At 41.5% G+C, this 12460-nt stretch overlaps 1 protein-coding gene across 1 annotated transcript in view; it reads left to right on the plus strand.

Moving 5' to 3' along the window:
- Positions 1-12236, plus strand: part of LOC146318554 (vacuole membrane protein 1-like) — a 65048-nt gene extending 52812 nt beyond the window's left edge. Inside the window, exons 10-11 of the mRNA XM_084730505.1 lie at positions 8017-8119; positions 9311-12236. Of these exons, the coding sequence (XP_084586631.1) occupies positions 8017-8119; positions 9311-9454 (247 nt within the window). The 3' untranslated portion in view covers positions 9455-12236. The remainder of the gene's footprint in view (positions 1-8016; positions 8120-9310) is intronic.
- Positions 12237-12460: the final 224 nt, after the last annotated feature.

The raw sequence follows: 12460 nt of genomic DNA on the forward strand, positions 1-12460 counted from the left end.
ATGTCGTAATGTGTTCATTTAACCCCTCTTGTGTGTTTCACTTTTCCTGGGTTTTCTGACTTGCCGCAGAGTTTGCCCACGTGGGACTAATAAAGTGTATATTTAAGGAGAAATACAGTAGGTGTGGTTATCACTGGGTCATTAGGTGTTCGTTTGAAAAGAGGCCTACACGTCGTCCCATAGGAAACAATGTCACCATACATCCCATGGAGCGGCCATGCCTCCCAGCATGACTTCACAGGATGGATGGAGACACTCTGAGTAACTGCCGATGCCCTAAACATCTTCTTCTGTTCCTCCACCTCCTCCTCCTCTGTTTCCAGCCTGCCTGTTGCTGCCGCTCTTCAAGTAGCAGCATGACTTGTCTGGATGTGTCTCCAGTCACATCTGACTCATTGAACAACCCTTTCTCACCATCAGAAGGGTCCAAGCCTGGTTTGTCCAGTGACCCAGCAACTCCACACACCTCCACACCCAGACCAAGGGGGTCTGTGTGGGCATGCCGACCTGAACCTGGGGGGTGGTAGAGGTTGGAGGGCTGTTTTATGTGGCTGTCTGGGAAGTGAGAGGAATAATAGACTGCTATAATTGGTGCCCCCTGATTTCCTGGCAGCACTGCCGGCTCCCGAGAGGATAGCATGTGTCCGAACTTGTGTATATATATATGTGTGTGTGCTGGCTGACACATGGATGGCTGTAGAGCAGGGATGTGATAAACACACTGGGCAGGGGGATCTCCGTCCAGGAGTGGGCTCCATGCTTTAGTGGTGAAGTCATTGGGAAAAAGCCCGGTTGAACTGGAGGAGGAACAGACACACACACACAGGCAAACACACACACACAAACACACACACAGATATTACCTTACAACATTTGCACGTGACTCCAAATTTTCCTCACAATAAATTCAAACACACTCCTCCTCCCATAATTCCATTATTTCATTATTCCAACACTTAATAAAATCAAATTGGAGCAGTAGCAATTTATCAGGCCATGAGCTGATAAAAATAAATGAGTCACAGTGTCAATGTTTTGCACAGAGATGGGCTAGCGGTCCGAATTTCAGTACCTCAGGTCAGAGCGCCGCCTAACCAGAGTGTGTGTGTGCGTCTTGCGGTGTCTGTGCTGTTATGTTAGGTGTGAACTGTGGCCCTGTGGAGCATTGGGTAACACTAGCGATTGCCTAAGCCAGTTGTTGTGATGATGTTGTAACCAGTTGGACCTGGCCAGGGTTTGGCTGTCATGTGAGCCCTTGTTCTCTATCATTCCCCCTGCCTTGGACGTCAAGGCACGTGTGTGCCTGCCTGCGTGTGTGAGAGACCAAGAAAACTGTGAATGTGTGTCTTTGAGTGCCATTGGAGGTGGCAGAAGCCTTCAGAAGGGGCAGACAGGTCAAAGGTTGCCTCTGACTCATGGCCTGTGGAATTCAGTTTTCACCAAATTAACACAGGACGCCTAAAATGCTCCTCACTCTGTGAACAGCAGCAGGAAATGATAATGCATTAAAAAATGAGAGGCCGAGATGGCGTTCACAAATTAACCCTTCACAGTAATAATGAGGCAGCAGGAAGCCGAGTGATGTGGGGTTTTCCCTCCATGTGTCCTTGTTTTCTCAAAGATAATCTCCCCCTTAATTCTTTACTGATTATTGACCAAATTACCCTCTTTTCTTTGTTCACAGGCAGTGGGTATTGTTTAGAACTGCACTTATTTATCACTTATTAAATTGCTCACCATCTGAGTAATTTTTCAAGAAAAAAATGTCCAAATTGTGTTATATCATCTTCTTAAATGTCAGTATTTTCTGTTTTCATGGCTCCTGTATGACCGTAAACTGAATATCTTTGGGTTGTGAGCAAACCAAGAGCATCATCTAGAGTTTTGATTTGATGGATAAATCAACTGATAGATTAATCAAGAAAATTAATAAATGACAGATTAATCAACAATGAAAATAATTGGTAGGTGCAGCCCTAGTATCATTAGGATCTTATTGATATCAATACTGATACTGCTTATTGATACAGTTACTTACTGAAAATGAGTTTCATTGTTTTCTGCTGCCCTGTTTACTGGGAGCTGTGCAATACTGTGCAGCAATATACCATCATGTATTGATCTTATCAGTATGGATCAATACTCATCAAGATTGAGTTGGCTTATCACATATCAAACTTTTAGATTAGCTCGTTACTTGAAGAAATCCTGGAAGATGAGGAAAAAAGCTCTTTACTATGATTAATTTTAAGTTTGTAATAGTTTGTTTCAGTGTACAGTTTATTTGAAATCTATTTCAAAAGTTTTTCTTTTTTTTCTGAGAGACCATGGTGGTGCTTTGTAAGGTAGTGGTTTGTTTTGTTTACTCTTTTGCTTCTAAATGTATTACCCAAAGATATATGTTTTGTAATATGGTGATGGAATGGGTCAGATTGTTTGGCATGACAGAAATAAAAATTAACTAACTAACTTCTCAATCATTTAATTGATACTACTCACCATAATTTGGTGCAAAAAATAAAGACATGACACGAAAAGATTAAAGATTCAACATTCATTTTATTATTAGTTTTTGCAGAAAGAACAAATCAAATTGATTCAGGAGTTGTTGTATTTTCATTGAATTTAGTAAAGTGAGCCCACAGTTTTTAACTTTTTGCCCTGTCAGCTGTTTATATAACATTACATAAATACAGATAGCAGTATCATTTGTCCAGGAGCTTATTGATACTTCTGTACTGAGCAGTCAGGAACCGATACTGGTTTAGTACTGGTTCTCGACACCCATCCTTACTGATCGGTGCTGTTTTATTGCAGGCAAAGGTTATATGACAATAGGAGTGAATGCTGGAATATCCCTCAGTACAAAAATATACATTTCCATCACCCTTAAGAACAGATGTGTAGCTTTTGGTACCTAATTGTAATTTATAGTTACAAATTTTGGACAGGGGAGACTGTTTTGTACCTGCAGCACTGTACTTCAAAAGATTCAAATGCTATATATGCCAGCTTTTCTTTGTTAGAAAAAATAGACAAAAGTAGGTGATTTTTCTTAAGAAATATGTGTGTCACCTCAAGTGTGAAGATTTCCATTTGTGTATTTCAGAGGGAATTTCTTTTTTCATATTCTATTCTGGATTCGTAAACAGACGGAGGTGACAAGTCCCTTTGTTCTCATGAAACAGAGAAGCTGTAGAGGTTAGAGATCCCACAAAATAATCTGAATCCTCAACAACCCCTTAACTTTAATATTTAGAATTATTTCATCTTTATGATTTAAAATTATTTGGGTTTTTGTACAAAGAAAAGGTATATCTTTCATACTTCATTTACGCATTCATTCATGTATTTTGTGTGGATGTGTGTGTGTTGATGGCAACTAATCAGTTCTCCTTACAAACCCAGAATAACTGATCAAATTAGTTGGATTGATGCATTGTGAAGTCAATACATACAAACACACACACACACACACACACACACACACACACACAGACATATAAGTTCATGACAGTCTGTGCAATAATGTTCAACATGCAACCTTCGCTGCTTCTATAGTATTTACTCTTTATCATGTCTTGTACTCAGTCCTGCTTATACCACTGAGGATTTTTACTTTAATATTGCATATAATGTGTAAATACACATTTTATAGTATTTCATACTATTATTTATATCTTATTATTATTGTATTATTATCTTATATTAACATCTTATTATCTTATTATTATTGTTCTGTCTTTATTACTTAACTTTTTTTTTTAACTTACTCTTTAATGGAGTTTCCAAGCAAAAGTTTTTCATACAATTACACTTATTACTTATGTATACTTATGTATAACCAGTGTGACAATAAACTTCTAGAATCTTGAAATCTTGAAGTGCATTAACAGGCAGAATTGTTGAATGTCACAAAAACACAAGACTACAAATTATCAAAAAGTTTCTTGTTCATATATTTATGTGGCACAGTTGTACTGTTTGACTGCACTGAGGATGGTTTGGAAAAATGGAAAAAGAAGTGATCGGTTGGATGGTATTGTAGTCCGGTGGCGGTGCTGTGGTTTCATCTGTGTCTCTGGACAAGAGCTCTTCATGTGCAAAATATTCATCAAACTGTGTTAAGCCACTTTTAATTTATTCTTTGATGAAATGGTAATCCTCCCTTTTTTGCATAATTTAATGGCACAGACTTGAACAAGGACAGTGTGTATGGACAGCAGATGTCAATTTTATATCTGTTTTCTGTTTGATTTGAACTCATCCTATAACCAAGTAGTTATATACGTGCATCAGCAAAAAGACTAAACTCAGCTGTTTGAGCTGCTGAGCTCCGCTTTACACATAACACAGCAGTACAGTCAGTCATGTTAAACATTTTTACATTTAGATTTATTTTTAAATATCTTTTCTATACATTTTTCATTTTAAGTGTAGTCCCTTGGCCTGTTTTTCTTTACCTCTGATAAATTAATGAATGAAGTGTCCTTGTTACTTCTTGTTGTTTTTACTGCTATATTTCATCATTTTTCTTTCTTTTGCTTTTTTCTGAATTTATTGATTTATTTAATGACTAAATAGAAATCACTCATCGGAGCTACAGTCATTTGCTCCTCTGTATCTAGAAGACAACATGTCAATCAATTCAAAATCAATTATCACACACACTGCTCGTGTCTAAGAATATGTCCAGGTATATAAAATACACATATAGAGTTAATAATAAGCCACATACATTTATTGGGAATCATTTTTCATGCAGGGGAAGCACCTTAAACATTTTGCACAACTTCTGGAAGTAATTCAATCAATTGGAGAACAACTGTTATAAAGTTTGATAGGATCCACACATGTAGGCTTTTGTGGTTGTAAAACCACCTACATTTTAGGGATTTCATTATTGTTATTATCATCCTTTTTAACTATCCCATATTTTTCTCCTTAGAATAAGAAAATGAGAGGAGTCACATTTTATAGATCTGTTAGGATTAACTGCAGTATCTTTTATACTTGACAATAAATTTGTTATGCCCATTTATATTTTTGGATACAGACCCACAAAAAAGAGGACTGACATGCAAAATGCACAGATGATTACAGCTCCCTTTTAAAATAATATACTTCATTAATTTTTGTGAAAATCTATAGTTTCTCTCCTTTGCTGCCACATTAAGTGACGAGAAAAACTGTTGAAGACAAAAAGTATAAATGGAATCTCATTTCTGGCACATTTATGTTGCAGCTGTTTCAGATGATTAAATAAAATTAGATAAATTAATCTATGAGTTTTATTTTCATCATGGATAATTCTGCATTTTATAGATTTAATTGAGGACTAAATTATTAGAACTAACATGCATGCCCTTCTAGAGGACTACTGAAGTATTTTTCTTGCTAAACTGTGCTCCCACCTAACTTCAGATATGATCAGATTTTGTTAGAAATGAGCCTTCATAGTTAAGACAGAAATTTGTCAAGGGCATCTGGAGGGCAAAAATCAGACTTTCTGCTTTTTAAAGAGCGCTGTAAATAGTTCTGTTCAAACTGATTTATTTCCCTGTTTCTCAAGGCCACAAGTGTTTCAGAGGCTTGCTGAGGAAAAAAGAAACAAGTGAGGAGTTTTCTGTTACTCTCACTTAAAGCACGGGATTGTAACAAACCAGTTGTTAAAGTTTGTTCAGGAGCTCAAGAGTAAATAGTTCTGGCTTAATGTTTGCCAAATTACATCTTATGGCTGTTATAAATTTCAGCTTCCAGGTTTACTTTCTCTTGCCTCGTCTCAACTCAGTAAGGACTATAAATAGTCTTTTAAATTTCCAAACTTTTACTGAACATTAAAGTCAACTTTTACAGCAGTTACAGTACTGTACAACATTAGTGCTATTTATGATATATTTGAGACGCATGCACACGTTACACAAATTTAATTCTAGTAAACAGGAAGTTCATTTGATCTCAGATTAAGACAGATAATCTTGTGAACTTCTTTCACAGAAACACAAAGAGGTTCAGCACAGGTACTCACGGTTAATTATGAACACACTTAGAGTAGAATTTCTTAAATCCAACAATTTCACAACCCCTTCTCCAAAAAGTGAAAATATATTCCCAAAAAGGACAAAATCATGAGTTTTTTAATGGAAAGAGCAGGAGACAGTCCTGACTGTGAGGCATTAAAAACGTGTTTTAGACTGCTAGCTTTGAGCTTCTTTGTTGGTGGATTTGCCCAGGCTCATGACTCAGTATTGCTCATCGTGTAGGAGATGATTCGCCCGCCATTTCTGAAAACTCTTTCTCTCGCTCTTTGTTCTTGCCTGTTTACTTCTGTCTGCTGAACTAGTGCATTTCTCCTGTGTTTTCTAATCTTCATTATATTCTGCTTTTCATCCAGGTTATATATTTTAAATTAGTTTTGTAAGTTTCTGTGAGTGGAGATGTTAGGAATTTTTGAAGTGGGGGATGGGAATAGGAGAGGCTTTGTTTCCCTCCAAAAAAAAAAAAAAAATCCCAGCTTGATTTTTGATACCATGTGTCCTAACCATTTTCTATTGTGTAATTTCAAGCGTGATCCATCTGCTGGACTTCCTGTCTGCTTTATTCACACTCACATGAAGGATATCCATTACCTGATATAAGGTTAATCATTAGTAGAAGGCTTCCTTGTTGTAAACTCAATCATTTAACACAGTCTGTTTTTTTTTTTTTCTCACCATAACATAGGTGTGTGTGTACGTGTGTGTCTGTGTGTGTGGAGGTGGGGAGGGACGGAAATGAGTTGCCTCCTTCAGAGAAAGTTATCAGCTATAAACCCAACTGTATGTGACATGAGTGCCCACACAAACCTGCCCTGAAATCTTTGATGTGTCTGAGCTTTGATGATGCCTCCCCGACACGAACAAAAGACGTACAAGTAGAACATGAGGAATGTTTTGAAACAATAGTTCAGGGGATGTAATTGACTGTGTATAGCCACAAAAGAGAATAAGTGAAGGTCTTTAGTATGTATTTGTTTAGTGATTAATCACTAACTCCAGCCTAGGGATGGGCCACTGATTCGCTATTCTAGGGCATTCTCTGCAGTCTCTCGCGTCTTTTTTTTTCTTTGAGTGTGTGTGTGTGTGTGTGTGTGAGAGAGAGAGAGAGAGGGGAGGGGAGGGTGAGGTGGGGGGGTAGTAGTATGCTTGTAGTTGGTGGCTAAAGGGTTTCCTAATATGGGCCGTCTTACAGGAGCGCCCTCCCTCTGTGGGCCATCCCCCCCAGATCTCAGCCAGTGATGACACAGCTCGGGTACGACTCACTTCCTCATTAATTGGCTGAAACCAGTTCTTACAGGAACCGCCTGTGATAAATGTGAGAGTTCTGAGAAGTCATTCATTTCTCCTCGCTGCAGCGGCAGAGGAGGCACTGCAGGGGAGTTGAACGAGTTCACCGATGTGTGTGTGTGAGAGCGAGAGGAAGCCGAGTATGTGTGTGAGTGAGGAGAGGAGAGGAGAGGAGAACAGAGCGGGAGAATGTGGGTGACTACTGCTGCCGCGGCTGCTGTATGAGGATCAGACAAGTTTATTTATTCTTTTTCTTTCCTTTTTTTAAATTTTCTTTTTTCTGTTTTTGTTTTGTTTTTCGGCCGCTCTATTTTCTATCGCTGTGGTACAGTCTGTACTTTTTTCTGTGTGTGTGTGTGCGTGCATGTGTTTATGTGTGTTTGTGGGGATGAGCAGTGAAGGGATTGCACTCGTTGCTCCCTCGGTCTTTCTCTCTTCTCGGGGAGAGGAAGCACGGGAGAGCGACACTGTACAGGACATAGGACAGCATGCCTCCCTTTGTTGCTGCCCTTGGGCTGGTGAGTAACAATGATGTGACGTGATTTGTACCCCCCCCCCCTCCCCTCCCTCTCCTCCCCCCATACCTCCCCCCACCCCCCCCCTCTCTTTTTCTCTCTTCTTCCTTCCCTCCCTCTTTCCCTCCTTTTCCTCCCCCCCTACTCTCCCCCTCTCTCTGTGTTGGTTGAGGCAGAGCTGTTCCACTGCTGGGTGCGGCACTGCAGAAGCCCTTCAGGGAGTACTTGGAGGCCCAGAAGGCCAAGCTGCACCATCACGCTGGAGAGGGGATCCCAACTGTAAGTACAGGGGCCTCAGCCCCCAGCTCACAGCCTCTATTCATTCATGTGTGCGCGCCAAGAAAAGAATGCGGCCCCCTTACTTTTGCCTCTTTCACTTCTTCTTCCTCCACTTTTTTTTGTGTCCCTTTCTTCTCTTTATCTAAGCCTTCCTTTATATCTCTGACCCATTTTCTCTCATGAACACAATTCATTCTGCTCTCACCCTCCTTACCTGTACCATTTGCTTTTAATTAGTCACTTTCATTTACATTTTTTCTCATTTCATGTTTACGTGAGAGATGTTGATGTTGTAGATTTGACTCTGACCTGTAGTGATACAGTAGATTACAGAGGCTTGTTTAGGGCCAGAATGACAGAGTAGGTTAGCGCTGCACTGGGCGGGCTGGAGGGGAGGGAGGGAGGAGAAAGAGGGGAGGAGGAGGAGAGGGGCCAGTGTGGGGTCTGGCTCCACTCGCTGTATTGAACTGTACTACTGTAGCGCGGGGCGTGCTGACTCATGCTCCATCTTACCAATTGGGAGTGTGTGTGTGAGTGTGGTCACTCCCCTATGTGTCACACACACACTTGCACTCGGTGCCCCGCCTGAACCCAGCACTGACTGTAGACCGGGGCGGGCCCCCCCCCCCCCCCCTCCGCCAGTGACAATCCATCAAAACCCCCCTGTCTAGAACAAAAAGAACCAGTTGTAGCTGTAGCCTATTTCTCTTTCAAAGCTTTTTTCCCTCCTCTCTATTTCTCACTCCCTCTTCTCTCTGTTGCTCTAAGTGATTCATTGAAAACGATTTTTCTTTTTTTATGCGCTTACGAGGAAGGGGAGGAAAAAAAAGGATAGAGTGAGTTGCACAAGGACAGATTAAGGCATTTCTAGAACAATGTTCCTTTTTTCTTGTAACTTGAGCCTCCTGCAGTTACAGGAGAGAAGCGAGGCAATTTAACTTGGTGGAGGCAGGCTGCAGGCTGGGGTCAGCGGGGGCGTTCGGAGGGAGGACGGCGGGGGCTGCCGCGTGTTTTATTACCCCTGATCTCTATCTGTCCTGCACATGGAGCTGGATCCCCACCTAGCCTACAGCATCAGGAGCAGAGGGGAGAGCAGGGTGTGGGGTGAAGGGGAAGGGGGGGGGTGGCCCTCAGTTTTACTGACCGAGCTCCTCTCTCGTCTCTCTCTGCTCTCTCTGTGGTTCCTGGCAGGAGGAGAACTGGCTGTCGTGGCTCTTCGAGAAGGTTGTGGTCATCATGGTATGCTTCTTTGTCTGCTCCATTGTCAACTCCATGGCCCAGAGCTACGCCAAGCGCAAGCAGCAGGAGAAGTACTCGCAGGGCAAGACGGAGTGATCACGGCAACACATCAACTTCCCCAAGCTCCCACCACTCCTTTCCTCATTTCTGCTCTCCCTCCTGGCTGATGCCCCACCATTATCTGAAGCAAAATATCAGCCTCCATCTGGTTTCTCTCTTGTTACTGTAGCAACATGTTTATGTTGAACTTGGACTTGCTTTTGAAGGCTTTGCATTTGGTAGTGATTTCTGCGAGTGTTCGCTTAAGGTAGGTGCTTGTTGGGGTGCGTGTGAGTAAGCTGTTGCGTTGTTAAGTGTCCGTGTTGGTGCTTTTAGTAGCTCCTGAGCATGTGAGAAGAAGCTGCTGGCAATAATTCTCCTTAGTGAGGCCTCAAGCTGCACTTTTGGTTCTACTAGAAGAACCTTAAAGTCTGATATGTTCATAGAGTCATTTGATTTCACTTTAATTGAATAAGCTAAGATTATTATCTTGATTATGTTCTGTAAAACCAGCGCAAAGCAATTTGTCCAATAACCTATTTATTTCTGATCTATATTTGTTGGTTTATTAATAAGACCTTCTATATTTATTGCTGTACTGTAGAGATGTTGTGCAGTATTGGCTGTGGTTAGATAAGACATGTAAATGGCCTGTAAATAACTGTGTCCACTTCAGAACCATCTCATCCTTACATATAGTAGGAGTCAGCTGTAGTAGAGATGTTAATGAGTGTTTCATGCTGTTCATGGTGCTTTAGACGACCGCTTCTTTTGTCTGTGTACAGTAAAGCTCATCTTGGCACTTTTGGATGAGAAATGATAAATCGGCCATGAATCACCCTGCTGGTCCCTTTGTCTGCCCTTATTGTTCTGCTTCCAGGAAGAGAGCACATGAGTCAGCCCGGGGCTACTTTACCAGATGCAGCCATATATTGAATCAGATCTATGACTGTGTGTGCGCGTGCCTGTGTGAGAGACGGAGAGCGAGACAGAGATAGTAGGTTTAGGTTTGCGTGGCTGCCACATTTGTTGCTCTCCCTTTTATCTTTTATGGATTAAAGCAGATTGTTGCTCCACTAATAGACCAGGAGTCTGCCTGGAAGTCTCAGCGTAGCAGATAGTATCTGTTCCCTTTAACTTAGAGTCAGTGTGTGTCATGGTAAGTGTTTTTCTTTGTCTTCACTTGTCCACGGAGCTTTTTTTCATCCTTTTTTTTTTTTTTTTACACCAGATGAGGACTGTGAGCTCATGTTTGACATTACACGAGCAGCTCCTTAACCAAATCTCTGCCTTTCATTCGATCGGCGTTCATTTTTTGCCTTCTTTTGCCCGTTGGATAACGTCAGCTGGCTCTCGATACATGCACTACCTTCTCTTTTTTCGTAATTGCCAGTGAAATGTGCTATTTTCTTCTCCCTCTCTGTACCGCTGCTGTGCTACGCTGGACTGAGCACAGTGGGCGCTAGAGCAGGCACAAGCAGGAGGGAGAGAAAAAAAAACCCTCAAGCGCACAGTGAAAAGCGTCTGTGCCGTTACCTCGGCTGAACCTCCGAATGAACTCGTTGCACTGCCCCAGTCACGGAGCCAGGAGACGAATCACTCGAGTAGATTCAAAACAGAGGGGTACTGTTGAGCAGGCTGAACCCTGCGCTCTGCACCAGCTCTAGTCAGAACATTCACATCTCCTCTTTTCTCCTATCATGGTAAGTCGGATTAGGATTCTTTTTTTTTTTTTTTTTCTTTTCTTTTTTTCTTTCATTGTCTGTACATGCGTACGTCTCAGGCATGTCCGTCACTCTCTCGGCCTGTCAGATAGCTTATCAGACTGGTGTTGGCTGTTAAGATTGCAAGGCGACAACAGTCTGTAGGCTGTCTGACATTTCGGGCTCTTTCATCTGACCAGCATCCTGTTTTGTCCTCCTTCTGTTATTGTCATTGTCTCAGTTAGCATCAGTTCCCATTTAGAGGTGTGTGCTGCGATGTCACTTCTCTTTATCCCAACCGCTTGTGAGAACGTCAGAGACATGGTTCTATTGTTTATTTCCTCCATGCTGACGTCTCTGAGGGTTTTTATGTGGTTTTATGTGGGGAACTGTGTTTTTGCATGTTTGCAAATGCAGATGTAGTGATGTCAATAGTGTACTTCTGTATATGTGTGAGCGTGTGTGTGTGTGTGAGTTGGCTCTGTCCTCTTGAATTTCCAGAGAATCCAGACAGTACACACCTTATTGCAACACATCACATTGTGACACCCAGTCCTAGGTATGGTACACACAGTGCTCACCCAGCTCTCCCCTTCCCTTTTACACTTCCCTCTTCTCTTTCACTCAGTACTTTCTTCTGTTGCTCAATACGCACTTTTTTTGTAGGAGGCTGCATTTTATTGGAACAACTCTCTTGAGGGGGTGTTTTTCTAAAGGCCACAAATTGGTAATTATACAAAGCTGAAAATCATTGCTTGACCAGTGGATACTTTTGCCGCAAAGCCTCAGTTTTATTTTAGATTCTTCTTTTTTTTGTCTAAAAGAGAGCAAAAGGGTAAAACTTTTTCCTGGTCATAAAAGCAAAATCATTGGATAACACTGGAATGGCTCGCTGGCTTAGAGAGTGTTTTTCTTGGCTGTTTCAGGATGTCCTGTTCCATAAGGGAGCCCCCTTTTGGCATGCCTGTCTGAATGTGTGTGTGCATGTTTGTCTAGAAATTCTGTTTATATTTCGATGTGTAAGTGCCTGTATTTCTTGTCTAATAGATGTCTGTACCTGGAGGTTATTTTAAACGTGTATGTACTGTTTTTTTTTCCCATCTGCTTTCACTATAAATAAAGTCTGTTGAAAAGAGGATCGGTGTTCTGCTCATTATGTGATAAGTCTCGACCACACTGGGCCGGTGTTGACCCTCAGGCCTCCAAAGAATCTCACATGTCAGCCGAGAAAGAGGGACAAGGAGGATACTGAGTCCATCACAACTCCGATTTCCCCGTCTAACGTTTCACATCCAAACACTTATCACATTACTGATTTGCTCTCTCCACACTGACATCATCTCCATTTCAGATTCCAAGT

Source organism: Lutjanus erythropterus, chromosome 11, assembly GCF_056507025.1.
Source record: "Lutjanus erythropterus isolate fLutEry1 chromosome 11, fLutEry1.hap2, whole genome shotgun sequence".
NCBI lineage: Eukaryota > Metazoa > Chordata > Actinopteri > Lutjaniformes > Lutjanidae > Lutjanus > Lutjanus erythropterus.